This window comes from Candoia aspera, chromosome 6 (assembly GCF_035149785.1).
Source record: "Candoia aspera isolate rCanAsp1 chromosome 6, rCanAsp1.hap2, whole genome shotgun sequence".
NCBI lineage: Eukaryota > Metazoa > Chordata > Lepidosauria > Squamata > Boidae > Candoia > Candoia aspera.
The window spans coordinates 75581475-75604964 of NC_086158.1; the positions used below are offsets into that span (position 1 = coordinate 75581475).

General features: G+C 41.2%; 1 protein-coding gene across 1 annotated transcript; it reads right to left on the bottom strand.

Annotated features, from left to right (window-relative positions):
• Nucleotides 1-5359: 5359 nt before the first annotated feature.
• Nucleotides 5360-11659, bottom strand: LOC134500499 (lipase member M-like). The gene is made up of 5 exons (XM_063307834.1): nt 11521-11659; nt 10525-10723; nt 8213-8322; nt 6814-6950; nt 5360-5371 (listed from the first exon to the last, which is right to left on the bottom strand). The coding sequence occupies exons 1-5, from the start codon at nt 11657-11659 to the stop codon at nt 5360-5362; spliced, it is 597 nt and encodes a 198-aa protein (XP_063163904.1).
• Between the last annotated feature and the right edge of the window lie 11831 nt (nt 11660-23490).

Genomic DNA, 23490 nt, shown 5'->3' on the forward strand with positions numbered 1-23490 from the left:
AGAATGTAGAGTTGGGAGCAAAACATTCATTGCTCATTCCATTCCGAAATAAAACCCACAATCCATCACATTCCTACCTGGTTGTATATAACTTGGTTCTTTGAGCCATAATCATAATATGTGAACTGACCTGATTTACTTATCTAGAAAATAAAAGAAAACAATGTTTGGATAGGTATACAGAGCCTTTAACAAAACACAAACCTACACCTTCAGAACCAAAACAATAATGCATCCATAACTTTCACACCAAGGACAATAGATGAGAGATACAGAGATGCTTACATGTTGGATTCAATTTCTTCAATGATAGGTTTGTTGTATACTATCTACAGTAGCAATACATCCTTGACCTATTTCACTGAACACCCACAAGACGTCAATAGAAAGATGTATTGAATTTTCATTGCCTCCCAACCTTACATCAGAACCCTTCCTTATACTGTCATAAAAACACTACTTTTTAGGGTTCCAAATTAAGATTAGGTCATAGGCCTTTTTATATAGCAGAGTGTTTTGTTAGATTTAGAATTCCAGTTAGTGAAAGGTTGCCAGAAAGGCAGGTCTCAGAGAGCCCTTGATTTAAACTTGCTTTATTGTGTTATTTATGCCTTTGATAATGTAAAGTGTGAAGGACAGTGCTGCTGGATCCGCTGTGCAAATTGGTCCAGATCAGATGTCCCCTGGAATGTCTCCAAGGAAAATATGGATATCCAGGAGGTAAAGAGCATATACAGTGAATGAAAGGGACACTGTCTACTTTTCATTTGTGATCATATTGAAGAATTCAGAAATTATTGTACCGCATGACAATCTGGATCATGAGTTAGCAATGCAGTATATTATCACCTATGGAATTATGAAATTAAATATACATTATTCACAAGAATGGATAAAGGCTGGTGAGATTTCATGAGATTTCAATGTTCTTGCATGAAATCTTCTAAGTTCCTAAGTAAGAATGAGTAAAAATTGCAGCAGTTCTACATGAAGTTGTGTGAAACCTCTAGGAAGGGAAACCCAGATCGCAGATGGCAATTCCACATGTTTCATCCATTTCTCCCCAAAAGTGAATGTTGAATGTTCAGTTCATACACAGGTGTATAAGGTCATGCCCCAGAGACTGAAAACATTGCTGAGACCTGAGCACTTCATTCCCTTAACTTACTTTGAATAAAACTGCAATCAAAAAGCTCTTCCCATCACCAAGCTCAAGAGCAATCCTTCTTGATTCCAGTCTCCATTCCAATTATGACCATAAAGAAATCCTTCCAAGAACCAAACACTCCACTTCAGTATCACTTGGTGCAGGGGAATGCAAAGCAATTGTACTTCCTGTTTTTCCTATGGCAGCCTAATACTGCAACTATCCTAAGTGGCAAGTTTACAGCACTATGTTTATATACTGTCTTGTGCTCTGCCCTTTTTTCTCTGTGCTTACATCCCAAATCTCAATATCTAGTTGCCTTTACTTTTGAAGGAAAACTGGTAACCTGGACCAGAACAATGAAAGGATACATGGAAAGTTCTGTCTGGTATGCAGCAGCTCTTCAGTTCAATTTAGTCACTCTTAAATTCCATAATTGTTCTGTGGTTTTACAACTGCAATACTCTGATGACCTACTACTGGTTGCAGATATGGCAGTTCAATTGTACTGCTATTCCATCTAGCAGATCATAGACACAAAACCAGAAGAGTCTACAGTTCTGCAAATTTCAGATTTTGTGTCTAGGTAATTTCATTTCACACTGTGAGCACAAGTAATGTCTAGAGCAGGGCTTCTCAACCGGGGTTCCGAGGCACCCTAGGGTTCCACGAGAGGTCACTAGGGGTTCCCTGGGAGATCACAATTTATTTAAAAAAATATTTCAAATTTGGGCAGCTTCACATTAAAGAGGTAAGTTTCATTCATTATTTTCAGTTTAAGAATGCTGTGAATGCTTATATACAGGCTTATATACACATAAAACAAATATAATAATTTTGTAACTTCTGGCCTATATCTGAGCCTGAATGTGCAGGGGTTCCCCAAGGCCTAAAAATATTTCAAGGGTTCCTCCAGGGTCAAAAGTTTGAGAAAGGTTGGTCTAGAGAGTGTACAAGCTATTATGCAACTCCCCTTTCCCACCAAAGAGAAAGAACTAAGATCATTCTTAGGGATGGTTAGCTTTTGCAGGCCATGGATTATGGGCTGTATTTCCTCTGCTCAATTGTTCCAACTACTTTTACAGGCATTGGGTAGCAGCAGATGAACCAGTTTTCAAAGCCCTTACATTTGTACTTTCTTCTGCCCCTGCCTTGAGTCTCCTGAATTATACATTGCCTTTCTTCTTTTTCTTCCATAAACACAAGACATGATGGATAGCACATTCTAGGATAGATTACATAATTGTCCATGACTTTGGGGTCTTTTCTTAATGATACATTGGAAGAAAGTAACTAAGCCAGTCAAGAACAGCCAAAACTAAGAAATACCATCACCAAGAAGCTATCAACCATCAACTGGGTAACTGCGCCTAAATTCCTTTTTATCTCCTCCCTGGACAACTGCTTTCTCACCTTATCCTTTTTTTAAGTAGGAGAGTTTTTGGTCACCAAGAACTGTAGCAGGCATGGTAATGATGTTACTGGGATTGATCATTTTGGAAGTTTATTGTATTTTGGGGTTCAGGAAGTGGTTGCAGTAGAATAGATGAATTAATTACTGACAGAGACTTAATATCTCCATTTTAGCCTGTTTCTGTTTGTAGTTTTAAGGGTATAAAACTGTACCATGCATGCACACACACATGCACACACACAGAGATCTAGATTTGCCATTAAAATTCAAATTATTATTAGATTTCTATCCCACCTTTTTGTATATATGTACTGTATGTATGTATGCATGCATACATACCAATTCAAGGTGGTGAACATATCTAATACTCCTGCCTTCTATTTTCCCCCACAATAACATCCTTGTGAGGTGGACTAGGCTGAGATGGGGTGCCTGGCCCACAGTCACCCAGCCGACTTTCATGCCTAAGGGAGAACTAGAACTCACAGTCTCCTGGTTTCTAGGCCAGCACCTTACCTACTGTACCAAACTGGCAAATGGTGATCCTGAGGGTTCTGGAACCCTACAAAAATTTCAACTAGATGCTGCCCCAGAACACCTACTCCTGAGCTAACATTAGACTAGTCCTAATACTCTAGTTTAGTGTTTCTCAACCTTGGAAACTTTAAGATGTGTGGACTTCAACCCCCAGAATTCCCCAGCCAGCCATGTTAAAGTTGTCAAGGTTAAGAAACACTCCTCTAGTTGGCTGAACTTTCTGACACACCACCTCCCAGTCATGGATCAAGCTGGTGTTCTTCCAATCAAGCAAAATTCCACCACACTATTATCAAAGGCATTTAAAACATTTTTAAAAAAAGATTTTTCACTTGCAGTTACTGTACCTGACCCCAATGGATCATATTTTTCACAGAGGTATAATCTGGGAATCGTGATAGGTAAACATCAATCCGACTCTGTAAAGGAATGGTGTATTAATGAGAAGTCCTTCACTCCATAGAAATACCTTGCATTGAGACAGCAGCATGGCCTCATGAGACATCAGTGAGAGTGTCCCATTGGACAGACCAAAAGCACCAATGCAGCAAACACTGACATGCATACATCATAAATGCCTGAAGTTATCAGCTACCTGCCTTCCGCAGTGACTCAAATGTTTGTGTTGCAGCTAAAAATTCAAACGAACTCCCAAAGGAGCAAACATAAATGACAAGGAATCCAACAAAAGCCACCATTGCAACATGGGTGTCATGATGTCATCACACAAATGATGCAAATTATGCAACTGTTGAGCAACCATTTGAGCAATGACCTCATGAAATGCATGATGTCACAAGTCCTCGCTTGTGCCTCCTGCCCACAACAGATCAATTGGCTAGTGCAGATCTGTTTCAGATCCCTTGATGTCTAAGGTCAAATTTTCTCACTAATACAGGCAAATGCAAAGGGTTTTCCTATACAATAACAACATCCACAAACCTCAAGACAGGACTCATAGCTTCTATGAACTGCTACCAGACTCCCCCAACCTAACACCCTCCAGATGTGTTAGGCAGCTCTGATGAATTCCAGGTGTTGTACTACTCACACATCTGGGGCTCCCAGGTGTAGGAAAGATGACACATAGGAACCGTTGAATGTAAGTATTAAATTGCGTTTACACTTACCGTATTCAGACTTCTTTCATGGAAACCACCAATAAGAAAAAGAGCTTGCTTGCAGGTTGGGCTTACTGATTGGGAACTGCACATTAGGGCCAGCACTGCTCTCAGTCTGGGGTTCAGCAAGCAGAATTCTTTCGTGCCAAATATAACCTATACACAAATCACAAAGAAGGTTCACATTTTGAATATTAATTAAGATCATTTTGTTGCCCTGATTCAGGGATGCCAAGTTGCTGAGTATTATTTTGACAGTGCTGTTTGAACTCCACCATGCCTGCAGTGGCCTCTATTTCAGTAGTTTTATGAACACATAACTAAGCACGAGCAATCTTTTTTTTTTTTCGATTATGGTTATATACTTTGTTTTCAGAAAGAGCAAGAGATCAAACTTCACTCCATGCATGAGCATGTTATTTGTGCTTTTCTATTCTGGGACTGTTTTTTTTTTCTTTTTTAAAAATGTTTGGACAGTGCACATATTTGGAGAGCATCAGTTGGGCAAGATCAAAGGAGAAAGAAGTACAAGACTTCAGGAAGTACCTTTAATGCTAGCCTTCGAGTAAATGCAGAATCTTGGAAACTGCAAGAGGAATTTCTAATTCTCATTTATAATGAGTTCATTAAGGTGAAATTGGTTTGAAGGAATTAAATGTTTCTTCCCACTTTTCTTGCCACTGGGGCCCATTAGTTGCTGTGTATAAGATAAGCTACCTACAGACTCTTGACTTCCTATGTCTAATCTCCCTTCCATTACTTCCTCATTTACCCACAATCTCTCACACTGAGCTTATTGTGGGTACACACAGAAAATAGTTGCTGGAAAAACTGGCTATTTACAAAATGATTACTATTACAAATATGACCACTCTCAAAGCACCATTTACTACAAGATAAATTGATGAGTCTGTCCTCCACTGCCTACAACATTAATGTCCCTGGGGTGTATTAAAAAATGGTCAAGACGGAGGCCATGCCCACAAATCGAAGCCCTAATCCTTTGTCTCTACTTATGGCATCTATGAATGTACAAAAGGGGGGGGGCGGTTCAATCACATACTTGCAGCAGCCATCTTGACTTTTTAAATCCCACCTCTGATGCTATATTCTCCCAGAATGCTAACATCCTTCTTAACTTTAGCCACCTTTCTGTGGTAGAGAAAAAAAAACTAACAAACAAAATGGAGGCTGCACCCTTTCCCCCATCATCTTATGGATATGACCAGGGTCAAGCCCTGACCCATAGCTGAATCCTATCAGATCCTGATTGACCCTCACTGCCCCCAGACAAAGCCCCCTGCCATCCCATCTAAATGAAAGAACAGAAGCCTCATCCAGCAGCTCACAGTACAGCCCAAGGGCAACCCTAACAAGGGAATTAGAACATTTAGAAACCCTAACCTTCCATCCTCAATCAGGGACATTCACCTGATTACCCCAATCTTACATCCTCCTTCAGCTGATGGCCTCAACTTTCTACTTCCTTAGAAACCTCTCCAGCTCTGAAAGTCCTGAAAGGGCTGTTTTGCCTAACAATGGAAACTGTCATGAGTGAGGATGGCGAGCAGGGGGCTCCCATCCAGGCTGTAAAGCGCATGCGTAGTACTGAGGAATTAGGTGGCCATTCAAAGAGACACAGATCGGGCCCGCCTTAGTCTTTGGGGTTTATATATCTGGGTTTTTCCCACGCTTCTTCAGTTTGTTAGGATTCTCTGTTATGTAGCAGTAATAAAACACTAGAGACCTATTCCTTGTCTCAGCATGGTTCCTGGCTGTTAGGACAGAAACACTCCAATGGACACAGACAAGGACCTGCCCAGCTTCCCCAAACAGGCCAGCAAATCAGATCCCTAGGATTTCCTACCTTGTAGGCCTCACCTTCTATAAAAATCTTTGTTTTCCCATTATTCGGGGTTCCTCTTTCCTGCAAAGCAAGGTTTCCCAAACTGTGAGGTGTACCTCGCTTGGGCAGGTGGAGACAGAGTCCCAGGGAGGTGTGAAGAACCCTTCAGTTACATTGTTATAATAAATCCACCTTTCCCAAAGTTTCATTGTATTGTTTTCATTGTTCATTTGTTTTCACTTTCCTGTTTGGATTTTTAGTGGAGGTGTGTACAATTAGATTACACTAAAGTGGGGTGTGCTGTAAACTGAGGCCAAACAACCATCGCAATCAATGTGGTTCTTTCTCAGTGCTGTACTCTGTACTTCTGAATTTTCTATGACAGGCCAGCATGTTATAAACACAGCACTGAGTTGCAGCCATTGACCATTTTCATGAGCTTTCTTGTTAATAAAGACAATGTTGGTGACTGGCATTTTGCTTCACCAGGTACGATTTCTTTGAATTAGACCAGTGTTTCTCGAGCTTGACAACTTTGAGATATATGGACTTCAACTCCCATAGTTCCCCAGCCACCATGCTGGTTGGGGAATTCTGGGAGTTGAAGTCCACACATATTAAAATTGCCAAGCTTGAGAAACACTGAATTAGACAAAGTGGAATTAATGTATCAGGCTTGGCATTGCTCATCATTCCCATCACAGTGGTGGCTAAGAAATTTTGAGAAACAATAGGCTTGCAGACATACCTTAAGCAATGGCTCTGGCAAATGTATGATTTTCATTAGAATACTTCTGCTTCCTTGAAATGTATATGCAGGGGCCAAGGCAAAAAGCATCTTAACCTTATCAGCCAGTTGAGGTATTACTGAAAATGCTACAAAGGCTGTGGGTAAAGATTTCAGTTAGCATCCTTTAATTTGACTTTTAATCCAATAATTGTAGGAAGATTGAAGATTAAACTTTGAATTAAGCTCAACTTGTTGGACATCATTTTTTAGCAACAACACAAGAGTGGTTGGCCCTTGATTTGTTCCAGAAAGTGCTTTTCATCTTCTGGATCAAGCTTACATCTCTAGCATTTCTTGGGTCTCCCCATCCTGTTTAACTTTTCAAAATTAGACCAGGTCAGTTAAGTGCTGCCACCTAGCTAGGTCTTATAGGTAGATATTTATTTTAAAAAATCAAGTTAGTAAAGAATCAGAATGGATGTAATAAGCAGAAAACCACTTCTGTAAGAGGAGTGGCTTTCTCATGAGCAACAACTTTGCATGTGAAAGATTTTGTTTTCAACTGGGTAACTGTTGGTTACATATAAATCAAAAGATATTTTGATGTAGAAATTGGAAAGGCTTTACAATTTGCCTTTACAGTTGAATTTACTGAACAAGCATTCAAAGGCGTATCAGTGGTGAGCACCCATTGCAATGATTGGAGAATATAGTCCAATTCAGATATGTTATCAATGCATGGAGGAAGATGAGACAGATTGTGCTCACCTTCCACAAGATCAGCTATTGTCTTAAATGGATCTCTGTGGGTTCTGTTCACCTGCAAGGCATTCTCATTTATGAAACACTTGTCTTCTTTATAAGTGTCTTATATCTGAAGTCAAATATGCACATCTCAAATGTCTTCTCCATGCATTCAAGTAACATATAAAATAGCCAATTATAAGGACTGGGCTTGAATGTTTGACTGATACCATTAGCTATGTAGAAGAAAGGAGAACCAAAGGAGAGAGGAAAGGGGGGCGGGATAGGGATGCAAGGGTAAATATTTCTCCAACCTTTTTTCATTCTTGGGTTGTAATTGCTGATCCATTAGTCAGCTGTTCTACATTGAGCAACAGTTGATGAGATTTGTGGATTAATGTCTTAATTCCACAAACAGGTAGGTAGTATTATAGCAATGAGACAACCCCCAGTAAGCATTAGGAAGGGTTCTGGACTGAATGATCTCAAAGATATTTTCTAATCCTTCTATTCTGTGATTCTATGAAGTTAATTTTGATATCTAGTACAACTTCTTCCCACAGCAATGATTTTCCTCTATTTCTGGACTCTGAACAGTAGAGATTTCAGAAGTCACCAAGAACACACAAATTGTTGCATTGGATAATAGCACCAAACATCATTCTCAACATACCTATACTACAACCTTGTGAATGGCAGACAAAATAGATGGTCCTTGTGTCCATTTTCTGAAGAATAAAGTTTATTGTGGCAGAAATGTCATATATTCCAACTTCATGAAAACTGAAACCAAACACACACAACTGAGAATGAAGAGTATTCTTAGTTCTTAGTTCCATGTATTTGTCCTTTTCCTAAATTACTATTAAGTGTATTTAACTAACAGAACAGAAAAATCAGCAATCTTCAGATATTTATAAATTTGCCCAGGAAAAGAGAAAAAGCAGATATTTTCTAGGACCATTTGGTTCTAGCCTGAAATAAAACTTATAGCTAAAATCATAATTATTAAGATCTAGGAGTGCATGATTTGATCTGATCTAAACTGTAACTTTAATCTGAATCAAAGATTACACTTAGTTTCAATCGTTGATTCCATTCAATTGATTCAAAGATTTCAGTAAACAGAACTGATTTAATACAAAGGAAGCACACATACAGAAGTCCGCTGAATTACCAAAACAATTTAAAGGTACCCAGTTTGAAGAAACCTGATTCAATCTAATGCAAAAAAACAATTTAGTGCTTCCATTCAGGAAGGAGATTATTTTATCAACTCCTCTTCAAACTGAAACTGTGCACAGCCCACTAAGAACCAGATGACTGAATCCTAAGAAAGCCAGTGAATAAAGCATTTCCAGGACCACAATAGAGAATGGCTGTGAAGTGATTGCATGTATGAGGATTTCCTCAGCCCACCAAAAAATGGTGCATAATTTTTAATACTTCAGGAAGCTCAAGTATTAACTCTTTCTTAGCAGAATGTCTGAGTAAGCAAAACAAATCCAGCAAGGTAATATTTGATGAATGTTAATTTATTTTTTATTTTTATTTTACTTTTATCCTGCCTTTGTTATTTTTATAAATATCTCAAGGTGGGGAACATACCTAATACTTCTTCTCCCCCTCTTCCCCACAACAACAACCCTGTGGGGTGAGTTGGGCTGAGAGAGAGTGGCTGGCCCAAGGTCACCCAGCTGGCTTTTGTGCCTAAGGAGGGACTAGAACTCACAGCCTCCTGGTTTCTAGCCTGGAGCCTTAACCATGATTTAGAAGTAAAGTATGTTCTACAAATTCAACAGAATTGTTTGAGAAGTTGCAACTCAGCTGGAGAGCAGCAGTTGAACTTAAACATATGCTGTAATACATTTCTGATTATTAGGCAAGATGGAAGCAAAGGCTATAATTAGCTGTGGATCCTGAGGGAACTTTTCCTGTAATGTTAATTAATTGATTCTTGGACTGATCCCCAGTTACCTCTATTCCCTATCTTTCTCGTTATTCTGCTGTTTTTATGCGTGCTGACAGATTAATGGGTGAGGTTAGGGGAATGGAGGCTAGGAGGCAGCTTTTCATTTGCTCCTCCAGACTTACAGTATTAGAATAACTTACTGGAAGCTGCTAAGATGGAACTTTTCCATAGAGCATTTGGTGGTTACTGTTACTGTTACCTTTTAAACGTTTAAATTGAACTATAATGTTCTCTTATTTTTTCCCTTATATCTTGACTGTGTTATTTTTGTTGAACTGTTTATTGTTTTCTATTGCTATTATTATAGCTGTTATTATTATATGTTGTTTACAATTTTGACTGTAATGATGCTCACCATGGACATTTTAAACAATTGTTTGTTTTTATTGGATTGCTGTAAACCACAGTGAGTTCTTATTGATTCAGTGGTTTATGAATAAAGTAAATGAATAAATAAAAATCATAGAGAAAATCATGTTCAAAACTGAAATTTTGCCTAATCCATCTCCTCAGCATTTTTAAATGGTACAGTGCAGAAACAGGTTTTCAGGGTGGAAAGGCAAAGAAAAAATTTAGCGAATTAACAAATAACTATATACTGTACATCAGTATATTGATTAGTCCCACTGTTTGCACAAGATCTCTTGGACTTAATTATGTATAGCATGCAGCTTCATAGATCCATTCCACTATTTCACATTATTTTAAACCAATGGCAAAATACTTATTAAAGATGCAAATTCAGGTGAATTTGCTCCTCAGGGTGGATGGGCAAACTATCAAGAATGTTCAGGGAACACCTGGAGAGCTGGCAAAACATTGCAAAATTGGCATACAACCAGAATTGCCTAAATATGTACTTGCAAATGCAACATTCTTCAAATCAACTATCAGCATATTTAATAGATAGTGATCAAGACCAAGCCAGGGTATGCGTGCTTTCAATGGCAAAAGAATAAAATTAAAACACCATCCTGCGTAATGAATTCCAGTCACATGCCAACTGAACATACCTGAAATCCCAAAATTCTTCTTGGTCTATTGAAAGGTGTTGGTGTCTTCTAGACCAGGAAGTTCCTCTGTTATTTGCAATCCACACATCATATCCAGCATCCGCTAATTTGAAGCCAAGGCTCTCATGTGGAAGGTTTGCTACCCAAACACTGCCTTCCATAACCAAACAATGCACCAAGAGGACAGGTGATTTGGAACCTCATAAAGTTTTCGAAATAAAATAAACGAAAGTATTAATTGCAAAATGTAACATTAAAAGTACCCTATGATGCTATTTGGTTACTGTATTTGAGCATGAGATTTGAACTGCTGGTGTTTAGCTGTGAGGTTCAGAGAGGAAAGTTACATGGAAATATGAAGAATTAAACCAGCCTTTTTCCTCTTTTGCTGGAACTTTGTTCCCAGGTAAAACAGGCAGCATTGGAAGACCTTCAGAGAGATGAAAAATCTATGTTACAGTATTTACACAGGCATCCATTCATTTTGTCCAAATGATTTTTGAATTGAATAACTCAGTACAGTTAAAAACAAATTCATTCAGATATGTGAATAAGTTCAATTTGATAATCCAAATCACATCAGCACTTCAAACAGGATCTTACCTGATCTGTACACCACAACTCTTTACAACTTGTCTGTATTTCCTAAAGTCTATGTAATATAGACTTTATACCATTCTCAGAACAGAAATCAAACTATTCTCGTAGTTTGATTTCTGTTCTAAAAGCAAACTGATGACATCTCAAAAGAGAATATTTCTTCATTACCCTTGGAGGGTTTGTTTTCCAATAGTCATGTATGTCCAGATGCAAAAAAAAAGAGTAAGCAAAAACATGTTAAAGATGCATCAGTTTTGTGCACTGATGACTTGATTCCATTTCATGTGTATTGGGTTTGGGTGTGTGTATGTCTGTGTGTTTGTGTTTGTGTAAACAACTGATCCAAATCTTGGAAGATCAACACAAATTGAGGTGACTATTTCCTTTTCTTCTTACCTTTTCTATTTCCTGGGATCCTGTTCAGGGTCAAGTAGTAGCCATCCTCTGTAAGGACCTCATATTCTTCTGCTGGATATCCCCAGAACTGAATTATCTCACTCTGTAAGGATACAAAGAGAAAATTGACCACCACCATCTTCCAAAGCACAAATATAAAGTTGCTGACACTGAAGCCAGAGTTCATGAAAAGCTTCATTGCTCAGCCTTACAAACTGTCATATGATGCATTGGATCCAACAGATCAGGAATGCTGAGAGGAAAAATGAAAACTGGAAAAGAAAGAGGATAGAAATAGAAGAATAAAGAGTCTTGCCTTATTATTTGGAAGGATAATTTCTGTAAGTCTAAAACCTCAACACAAGAACAGCTAAAAAGGACCAAGCATTTTCATTGGGTATTCAGTGTTCACTCTTGGATGTGGGGATCCAAGAGAAGAGTGAAGGAATGGGATAGAGACAATTGAAACACCACAACGTTGTGTTAAAGAACCCGCCTTATGCACAAATATCAGAGAGACTGCCCAAATGTTTATTGTCACAAAGTCAAAGCAGCATTAGTCACATGCAACAGGGTGGTATCAGCACAATTTAGGGAACAAAAGCTTTCAAAAGTACATATGGACTTAGGGAAAAAATGCTAAGGGGAAAATAAACCAGCACACTCATTTCTGATCACATTCATGTGGCACAAAGTGCTGTCTGATTGTTGGGGACAGGGATGGAAATCCTGAGAGGAAGTTAGAAATGCATGATTGGAGAAAATAGTACATCTGAATTCCAACGTAGGAGCACTCCCCAATGCAATATTTTATTTCATGAGTGACCTGTAAAAGCCAAGGGCTACTTGATCTGGGCTGCCAACGTTGGGACAACCCCAATGTAGGAGGAAAGGGAAATAGAAATCGTCTTCTGCCATCTGGTGGATCTTCTTGCCATCTGGATTTCTGCAGCCTGGATGTAATGGCCCTAGTATAGGCTGTAACTGTACCTACACATACATAGGAGTAAGCCCCACTGAACGTAATAGGTAAGAATACTTTTTGAGAGCTCAACTTACAATATTCATATATGATTCAGGATTAATTTTTAGGTTGATATCTACTTCTTCTGGCCTCACATGTTCTTGTACGTGAATCATAAGCAGCAATAACCATATCCTGGAGCACCTGCAAGCAGTTAAATATTTTAGGGAAAAGACCCTAAAACTTCATTTGCAAAACAATTGCTTAGATTCAAATAATACTTCATTGTAAACACTGAAAAAAAAGCATTTGGAGTAACTATAATGTATTTAAAGGTAAACTAGTCAATATACCCTTGTGGAGGAGGAAAGCATTTTTTAGAGAAAATATGTTCATAACCCTGCTGGGTTCCCTGGCAGAGTGCCTTTGTTGATTGAATTCAATAATCCAGTCATTACTGAATTCAGCTTATTCCACTTTTTCATTACAAGCTGAATGTTTATATTTTCAAAAGCTCTTTAGCAGATATACATTTACCTTGTAGCCAGGAGCCAAAGGAAACTATCAGTCCCTTTACATATTCAAGGGAACCATGCACACAAACCCCACTTGGCAGTGTAGGACCTTTCCAAAAATAATTTGTGATTTGATACATTTCCATGTTATATTAGCATTAACAGGGTTTTTCATTTACTCATCTAGCAGCTAAAATGATAGTCTTAGGCATTTTAAAGACTAAAGAATTCTGCAAATCATCTTTATTTCTTTTCCCATTATCTTTTCCAGGGTAAAAGGAGGAGTGGGGGGGAAGAGGAACAGGAGGGGTTGGGGGGAAGAGGAACAGGAGGGGGAGGAGGAGGAGAGGGGGAGGGAGGAGAGGAGAGGAGGAGGAGGAGGTTCAAGAATTACATCCACTGTAGTGGCAATGCAGAAGACCATTGTACCATTGTATTTCGAGGAGTTTAAGTGAAATCTTTTAGTTTCTCCTTCATATTAAGAAAATTATAGAAGTTTAGAGTTCATTCTGAGCTATGTTTAACCTGCTTGTTTTTCACTCTTGCTTGAAAGGGGGGGAGAAGAGAAAACCCCAAGATTGTTTACGTTAGCACTAGTTTATCTGTATAGCTTCCCAGGCTCTTGGATCATGTCATAAACAAGCGCTCCAGACCCTGGGAGCTCTTTAGTCAAGGTCGGATCCTGCAGTCTTGGTACCATGGAAACAGGGTCAGGAGGTTTTAGGGCCAGACTTTGATAACAACCTTAGGATTGCCTCTTGAGTTGGGAGCTTGGCCACAGACCCTGGTACCGGGCGCTGTGTGCAAAATTGGCTTGGGGAGCTTCTGCACAAAAGGCTGAATACTCTGGGAATGGAGCTGCCCTGGGGTATCTCCACTGCCATTATTAAGGGGCTCCTGCCAGTCTATAAGAGATTGGGTATCATCTTGTTTGGTACTTAATGACTTTTCTTTATATTATGCTTTTTATGTTTCTATTTAATCTGCATAAACTGTACTTCTATTTAAATCTGTTTGCTTGAATTAATAATAAAACTTAAAATCTTTTTATTCCCTGGTGTGCTTATTGCCTCCAGATCTAAAAGAACCAATTGCCTGGGCATGTGATCACTGCCTGGACACTTGGCAGACCATCCGCATCAAATTAATAGTTCAGTTTCTCAAAATTTATCAGAACTTTTCATCTTTAGGCTTAACATCTTCAATATTCAGAAAACATTGATACAAATATATCCAACTTTCTGTGTTGGGTATACAGAAAAAAAAATGCCTTCTATTTGTCATAATGAAAACAACCAAAAGTTAAATGAGAAAAGTGGGCAAGGAAGGGAAAATTGTTTTTTAAAGAGCTAGAATGAGAGGAAATTTGAATAAAATCACCTCAGTCAATTTCCTTTAGCAGCACCATGTTAGAATAGTCTAATTATTAATAATTACTAGTTATAAATAATTATAATATATTCCATTCCATTCCATTCCATTCCATTCTATTCTATTCTATTCTATTCTATTCTATTCTATTCTATTCTATTCTATTCTATTCTATTCTATTCTAAATAAACAATTAGTAATGGTCTAATTATTAATATATAATAAGTCTAATTATTCTGAATTGTAAAGATATTTTGAATTGGATATGATCAGTAAAACCTTTCATTAAAACAAACCAGAACTCAACCAGAACTCACCTCAGCAATCCCTTAAATTCTTCCATTGTCCTCCTTTTAGATATCAAGCAAAAATATTTCTCTACTGACTCCTTTATCACCTGAAAAACTAGGGAGGGTCTCTTCTGAGCCATTTGCCCTTCCTACTATCCAGCTGTGGGCTCAGCTCTCTCTTCTCTGACTGTTCCCTTGGCAGTGTCTCTTCACCCAGTCTCCCAAGGTCTTTCCTGAACTGGAGAGTATCACCAGCATCAGTTTGGTATTCTATATCCAACAAGTGCTGCTGTTAACAGAGAGCATCTCCTGAGTGTACTGCCTCTAGGAGAAATACATGTGAGTTGGGCCAGATGGCAGACCTTTTCAGTAATAGCTGCTCCCAAATGTGCTTCCGGAGATCCTAGTTTGCTGACAAAAGCATAAAAAACAGGCTGTTTTGCTACATTAAATTGTGGGCAGTAATTCAGGGAGGTTTGAATACATGGATGAGATTAAAACTAAAGTGATGTATTAAATAAGCCTTGGCAATGGAAAATTACAGTTTTTAATTAAGGAATGTGTTGAACAGAAATGACACAGAGCAAAAGATGGAATCCTACATCCTTTCAGCTATCAGAAATCCTGTCTTCTTTTTCTCAAAAATGACGGTGGGGAGGAGCCAAGATGGTGACCAACTAGCAGCCCCTGAACTAAGCTCCTGAACTGAGACTGGCCTCACCCCTTCTGGCTTAGCCCCACAGCCCACAAATGCCATCCAGAGGCAAGAAAGAACCTGGACCAGCCCCAGGAATGACACTGGGACCCATAAATCCAACAAAGCAGAGAAACCGATGAGGATTGACTCCTACCTTCCCACTGCAGAGAAGACAAAAAACATGAGTAACAGCTTCTGGACCCCATTCACCTGCAAAGAATGCAACCATAGCATGATGGGCCTCCTCCCTGACCCCCCAAAGTTTCAGCCCAAGTCACAGGGAGGTAGTGGAGATAACTTCTTGGAGCAAACCTCCTGCACCCCCTACAACTACATTGTTCAACCTTTCCACAAGATCTGCCTTTTGTCTTCAGAAACTCTGATCTTTATACTGCAATGGCTAAATGACATTGCACTTCAGCAAAGGATCGTTACCTTGTCATGGTGCTGGAGCTTGAGCACCTCACTGATGCCATGAGCTAAACCATGAAGGGCCACCCAAGTCGGGAAGGTCATGACAGAGAGGTCAGACTAAATGCGATCCCTGGGGAAGGTAATGGCAACCCACCCCAGTATTCTTGCCGTGAAAACTAAATGGATCTGTACAACCAGAGATATGTCGGTATACCATCGGAAGATGAGACCCCCAGGTCGGAAGATGGTCAAAATGCTACTGGGGAGGAACAGAGGATGAGTTCAACTAGCCCCAGACGTGATGACGCAGCTAGCTCAAAGCCGAAAGGACAGCTAGTGGATGACGGCGCTGGTGGTAAACGGCGAATCTGATGTTCTAAGGAGCAACACACCATTGGAACCTGGAATGTCAGATCTATGAGCCAGGGCAAATTGGATGTGGTTACTGGTGAGATGTCAAGATTAAAGATAGACATTTTGGGTGTCAGTGAACTGAAATGGACTGGAATGGGCCACTTCACATCAAATGACCACCAGATCTACTACTGTGGACAAGAGGACCACAGAAGAAATGGAGTAGCCTTCATAATTAATAGTAAAGTGGCTAAAGCAGTGCTTGGATACAATCCAAAAAAGGATAGAATGATCTCAATTCAAATTCAGGGCAAGCCATCTAACATCACAGTGATCCAAATATATGCCCCAACTACAGATGCTGAAGAAGCTGAAGTAGAGCAGTTCTGTGAGGATCTGCAGCACCTACTGGACAATACGCCTAAAAGAGATGTTACTTTCATCACGGGAGACTGGAATGCTAAGGTGGGCAGTCAAATGACACCTGGAATTACAGGTAAGCATGGCCTGGGAGAACAAAATGAAGCAGGACATAGGCTGATAGAATTTTGCCAAGACAACTCACTCTGCATAACAAACACTCTCCTCCAACAACCTAAGAGACGGCTTTATACATGGACTTCACCAGATGGACAACACCGAAATCAGATGGACTACATCCTTTGCAGCCAAAGGTGGTGGACATCTATACAGTTGGTAAAAACAAGACCTGGAGCTGACTGTAGTTCCGATCACAAACTTCTTATTGCACAATTTAGGATCAGACTAAAGAGATTAGGGAAGACCCACAGATCAGCTAGATATGAGCTCACTAATATTCCTAAGGAATATGCAGTGGAGGTGAAGAATAGATTTAAGGGACTGGACTTAGTAGATAGGGTCACGGAAGAACTATGGACAGAAATTCGCAACATTGTTCAGGAGGCGGCAGCAAAATACATCCCAAAGAAAGAGAAAACCAAGAAGGCAAAATGGCTGTCTGCTGAGACACTAGAAGTAGCCCAAGAAAGAAGGATAGCAAAAGGCAACAGTTACAGGGGGAGATATGCCCAATTAAATGCAAAATTCCAGAGGTTAGCCAGAAGAGATAAGGAATCATTTTTAAACAAGCAATGTGTGGAAGTGGAAGAAGACAATAGAATAGGAAGGACAAGAGACTTCTGTCCATAGTTCTTCCGGGACCCTATCTACTTTAGCTTGCAGCTAAACCTCAAAAAAACCAAGATTATGGCAACCAGCTTGATTGATAACTGGCAAATAGAGGGAGAAAATGTAGAAGCAGTGAAATACTTTATATTTTTAGGTGCAAAGATTACTGCAGATGCTGACTGCAGCCAGGAAATCAGAAGACGTTTAATCCTTGGGAGAAGAGCAATGACAAATCTCGATAAAATAGTTAAGAGCAGAGACATCACACGGACAACAAAGGTCTGCATAGTTAAAGCAATGGTGTTCCCCGTAGTAACATATGGCTGCGAGAGCTGGACCATGAGGAAGGCTGAGAGAAGGAAAATAGATACTTTGGAACTGTGGTGTTGGAGGAAAATTCTGAGAGTCCCTTGGACTGCAAGAAGATCAAACCAGTCCATCCTCCAGGAAATAAAGCCAGACTGCTCACTTGAGGGAATGATATTAAAGGCAAAACTGAAATATTTTGGCCACATAACAAGAAGACAGGACACCCTGGAGAAGTTGCTGATGCTAGGGAGAGTGGAGGGCAAAAGGAAGAGGGGCCGACCAAGGGCAAGGTGGATGGATGATATTCTAGAGGTGACCGACTCATCCCTGGGGGAGCTGGGGGTGGTGACGACCAACAGGAAGCTCTGGCGTGGGCTGGTCCATGAAGTCACGAAGAGTCAGAAGTGACTAAACGAATAAACAACAAAATGACATTGCAGTCAGGGTGGACAATTTCCAACAATCCCTTGATCTGCAAATCCTCCAAGGCAATCAGGGGGTCAAAGAGGCAGCCAAACCTTGCCATGTTAGCATTCCAGAAGCCTGTCCCTCAGCATCCCTAAGGCATCAGGAACCAGTTGCTGCAGCCAACCACCTATGTGTGCTACAGAAAAAACAGCTCTTCCCACAGATCCATCAAAATTCCCACCGATGGTACAGCCGGAAGTGCATTGTGGCATCCCTATCTCAGCTCCTCAATGGCCAAAAGAGATTGATTGATTTGAGATATTTTCATTACTTACCCAGCCAACGAAATGTAATGCATATACTCCTGACTTTCAACAAGCCATCTCTCCCCAACATACCAACAAAAATGGGCAAATTCCTATGGCAGACTCGCGACATTCAAACAGAGTTTTTAAGGACAATTTACTCCGCAACCTCATCACTGGGAAAGTGGCAAATAGTCACAACTCTGCAGATAAGAGTTACAAAATATGCCGCCCATTCAAAAAGCTTCAGGGAGGAAGTAAAATTTATAAACACAGAACTCAGCAATCTGAAGAAAAAAATAGCAGAGATCAAAACAACAGTTCTGGCATACCCTCCCAATGCAGGTAGTGATATGAAAGTCCAGCACTGACTTAATACTTCAGCCCCAATTAACTGCTCCCCCTGTAAATCATCTGTCACCTCTGGTCTTCCCTTGAATCAAACACACAGAAAGCTTTCAGCTCACTACTCTGACTTTTTCAAAAGAGATACTGACAAGTCTTCTGAGAGCTCGACTCTAGCAATATTCAAAAATCCAAGGCAGTCCCAAGCAGCTGACTCCCAAAAGTGCTAATCCAATTCAAGCACCATGCCCTGTTGATAATAAATGCTTATATGCCCCCAGTGAGGCAGGAACCCCAGATCAGAGCCTTGTGGGCTGAATTGGAAAAGTATGCTACCAACTGTATACTGCTGAATTCAAATGCATCTGTAGTCCTGGGAGGGGACCTCAATGCTAGATTGGGCCCCAATGACCACATCCTCTATGCATGGCACAAATGTCCCCCTCCCAACCCTGAAGACGATGGATTCCTCATCCCCTGTTGCTCAAAAGATCAGAAATCAAACCTTGCAGGTCTCTGCCTGGCTCAAACAGCCTTCAGGCTACACCTTCACATCCTAAATGGTGCCCTTGAAGGTGACCATCCAGCTGAATTCACCTACTTATCTGGCTCCAGAATGAGCGCTATGGATGTTTTTCAGGAACATTGGAACAGTAACCATGACATACTGCCACCCTGGATAAAGAAAACTTAAAAAGAAAAGGTTAATAACAAGCAAGAAGCTAAATATGCAGCTTGTCGGGATAAGCAAGATGAAAGTGCCTAATCAAATCAGGAGCATTAACGTGCCGAGCAGGCACCCATTCAGGGTGAGGGAAATGTTTCCAGTGGATGAGATATTGCAGGGAGCCTCGAAGCTTTCTGGAATCCACAATGTCCTTCAACTCAAAATGCTGGTGTTCATCAATCATGATTGGAGGAAGGGGAGTGGAGATGGGTGCCAGCGGTGCGAGGCATGAAAAGGTTTCAGCAAACTGCAATGAAAGACAGGGTAGAGGCATTTTAAATTATGGGGAAGCTGAAGCTTCACAGCCACAGAATTAATGATGTCAGTGATAGGAAAGGGGCCAATAAATTTGGGAGCCAACTTTTGGGATGGTTGGGAGAATCTGATATATTTGGTGGACAGATAAACCTTATCTCCAACTTTGAAGTCATTAGCAGGAGAATGGTGCAGGTCGGCATGTGTTTTATAGGCAGCTGTGTGTCAGCCAAGGCTTGTTGAATGACTGGCCATGAGTGCGAAATGCAGGTGCCCCAGTCAGCTGCTGAGCCGGAAGGGGAGGGAGCCTGGGGTAGTTCTGGAATAGGTACAAAGTTGTGTCCATTAACAACTTGAAAAGGGGTTTTCCCAGTACTTTGGCGTACAGCATTATTATGTGCCACTTCAGCAAATGGGAGTAAGTCAACCCAATCATCCTGATGGTAGTTAATGTAAGCTCTAAGAAACTGCTCTAAGGTAGCATTCAGAATCTCAGTTGAACCATCTGTTTGAGGATGCCAAGCAGTAGACAGAGCTTGCTTGGTGCCAATCAACTTCAAAAATGATCCAAAATTGAGAAGTGAACTGTATTCCTCGATCCAAAATTAAGCGGGAGGGGCTACCGTGTAACCTGTAGATATAATGTAAGAAGAGCTTGGCCAATTGCGGGGCCATTGGCAATAAAGCACAAGGGATAAAATGAGCCTGCTTTGAGAAAAAGTCTTTAACCACCCAAATGACTGTTTTCTTTTGTCTGGGGGGTAAATCTACAATAAAATCCATAGAGATCTGCTCCCAGGGTCTCGTGGGGTCAGCCACCTTTTGTAACAGTCCCTGTGGCTTGCCTTCTTTATGTTTAGACATGGCACACACAGGACAAGTGGACACATATTCCTTGACATCACTGCGAAGTGTGGGCCACCAAAACTGCCGGCGAATTAGGTACAAAATTTTGACAAATCCAAAATGCCCAGCCATTTTATCATCATGAGAACGGTGTAAAATTTTGGCACGTAAAGCCTCAGGCACATAGAGTCTATGTTCCACCCAGCATAAGCCATCAGCAAAAGTTACTTTGTCTCTATGAGATTGCAACCAAGTATCAGATTTCAAAGCCTGAATGAACTCAGCATGTAATTGACTAGGAACCTTTGCTTTCTGCCTTTGGGTCTGTGTTTGGTGCAAGTGAGACTGGTTTCAGGTTACAGCAGCCAAGCCCAGCTGAGGTTTTGTTAAAATGGTGTCAAAAATGTCAGCTGCCTGTCCATCAGTTTGAGGGAGATGAGAAAGCACATCAGCTAGAAAGTTTCTCCATCCTGGGAGGTACCTTAACTGGAAATTAAAACAGCTGAAAAACTGAGCCCAACGAATTTGCTTAGGGCTAAGTCGGCGAGGAGTGCAGAGTGCTTCTAAGTTTCTATGATCCATCCACACCTCAAAAGGAAATTTGGCACTCTCCAGTAGGTGGCACCAAGTCTCTAGAGCTGCCTTAACAGCAAAAGCTTCCTTTTCCCAAACATGTCAGCATCGCTCTGTCTCAGAGAATTTCTTGGACAAATAAGCACAGGGTCGCAATTTATTTTCAGGGTCCTTTTGTAACAAAATAGCCCCAGTGGAGGTGTCAGACGCATCCACTTGCACCACAAAGGGACGATCGGGATCTGGGTGCTGCAAGATAGGCTCAGCTGTAAAAAGCAGTTTGAGTCTCTCGAATGCAGCCTGACAATTGTCAGTCCGGTTCAGCACAGCCCCGGGATTTTTAACTTTTCAGGTTTCGCCTTGCCCCTTTGTTTTTAATAAGTCAGTCAGAGGCAGCGCTATCTCTGTGAACTCTGGGATGAACTGTCTGTAAAAATTGCTGAACCCTAGAAAACTTTGTAATTGCCTTCTAGTACGAGGTTGTTCCCAAGCCAAAATTGCTTGTATTTTGGCTGGATCCATCTCAATGCCCTGTACAGAAACCCTATAACCAAGGTAGTCGAGCTGTGTTTTATGGAATTCACATTTAGACAGTCTTGCATAGGGCTTTGCCTCCCTGAGCTTGCTCAGGAACTGCCTCAGAAGGCGTCCATGCTCTTCCTCTGTTTCGGTGTAAATTAAAACATCATCCAAGTAGACCAACACCCCTTTAAACAGATGGTCATGTAGTACTTCATTGATTAATTGCATGAACACTCCAGGTTCCCCTGCTAGCCCAAAAGGGAGGACTTTGTATTGGAATGATCCCAACAGGCAATTAAAAGCAGTTTTCCACTCATCCCCTTCCTTTATACGAATACAAAAATACGCCTCTCGCAGATCTAATTTGGAAAAGATTTTTCCTTTGGAGAGGTGAGCCAACATGTCCTTCATGAGAGGGAGAGGGTATTTTTTCACGATGGAAACTGCATTTAACCCTCGGTAGTCTGTGCAAAGTCTCAACGTGCCATCCTTTTTTCCCCTGAATAATACCGGTGCCCCTACCGGGGAGTTGGCAGGCTCAATGAATCCACACGCCAAATTCTTATTGATAAAGTCCCTCAGAGTATCCAACTCCTTTTGGGTTATGGGGTAAATTTTGGGCTTGGGCAATTGCGCGTCTGGAACCAATTTGATGGCACAATCAGTCTTCCAGTGAGGGGGTAACTGATCTGCCTCCATCTCCCCAAATACATCTGCAAACTCACAATACTGATGAGGCAGTTCCTCCAGCCCTGGCAGTATGGGAAGTGCCTGGCCAACCCCCACCTTGCAAACTCTGGCCCATGTGGCCGCTAGTTCTGTGGGGCCATTGTAAAATCCATCTTTGAAAGTCACAGTCCTGTGCTCCCAATTTATATAAGGATTTCGATGTTTCAGCCAGGGCATGCTCAATATTACTGGAGGGCTTCCTGCTGGGGCTACCACAAACTTTAAAGTCTCTAGGTGACTGCCCACTCGCATTGTCACAGTCCCAGTGAAATGAGTGGCTGGATCCACCCCAGCTTCCAAGCCATCCAGCTGGGTGAATATTAATGGGTCTTTCAGATGAAAGCTTGGAAGGTCCAATGCCTTGACTAGATTGGGATGAATCAGACACCTGGAACACCCAGAGTCAACCAAAGCCCAAACTTCGGTAGATTTCGTTTGGGCTGCTAGTTTCACTTTTAACATCAAAGTGGGGCAATCATCACTCACCATAGAGTCCTCACACCCATCATCCTCTGCCTGCTCGCTGGTGCCCTTCACAGCAGGCAGCTGGAGTTTCCCGCCAGTTCCTTTATTTCTCCCTCTGACTCCCCTGAGAAATACACCAAATCCTCAGCCTCTATTGCTCCCTTTGCTGCTGTCATTTTGTGTGTGGTTGGTGGTGACTTGGCTGGCGGTTTCCCCTGCTTGGACTCAGCTCTTCCTCTTGGGTGTTCAGCTGCGAGGTGCCCCTCCTTCCCACAATGAAGACACTGACCCCTGGCATAGTGGTGCTCCTTCTCTTTGCCGCAGGGCTTGGGGCTCCGTTTAACAGCTGTAGCTTCACTCGTGGGGCCTCTGGCAGTTGGGTGAGCTCTCTCGGGTTTAAGGGTTTGTAAAAAAGTGTATTGGGCGTTCTCAGCCTTCCCAGCCAAGCAAATCCAATCGTATAGCAAGGTGGGGTCATCTCTACCCAATGCCCACCTCAGAATGTCTCTGTAAAGGCCCTCTTTAAAGTATTCGATCAGGGTTGACTCTGACCAATTAGTGATTTTGCCAGCTAGTGCCTTAAATTCTAACGCATAATCAGCCACTGACATCTGGCCTTGGGAAAGCTCCTTTAACACCTTTTTGGCCTGCTCCTTAGCCAGCAGGTCCTCAAAGTGCAGCTTCAGCGCCCACAGAAAATCATTGAACCTATCTAGAGCAGGGGAATCAGCA

What these genes read in the sequence shown, in the direction of transcription:
- LOC134500499 (XM_063307834.1), bottom strand. Translation starts at nt 11,659, where the DNA reads ATGGTGGTGGTCAATTTTCTCTTTGTATCCTTACAGAGTGAGATAATT. An exon ending in GATCCCAGGAAATAGAAAAG is followed by an intron (nt 10,724 to 11,520) that starts GTAAGAAGAAAA and finishes AAACTTTATGAG; the next exon opens with GTTCCAAATCACCTGTCCTC. An exon ending in TTCACAAGGTTGTAGTATAG is followed by an intron (nt 6,951 to 8,212) that starts GTATGTTGAGAA and finishes CTTTACCCACAG; the next exon opens with CCTTTGTAGCATTTTCAGTA.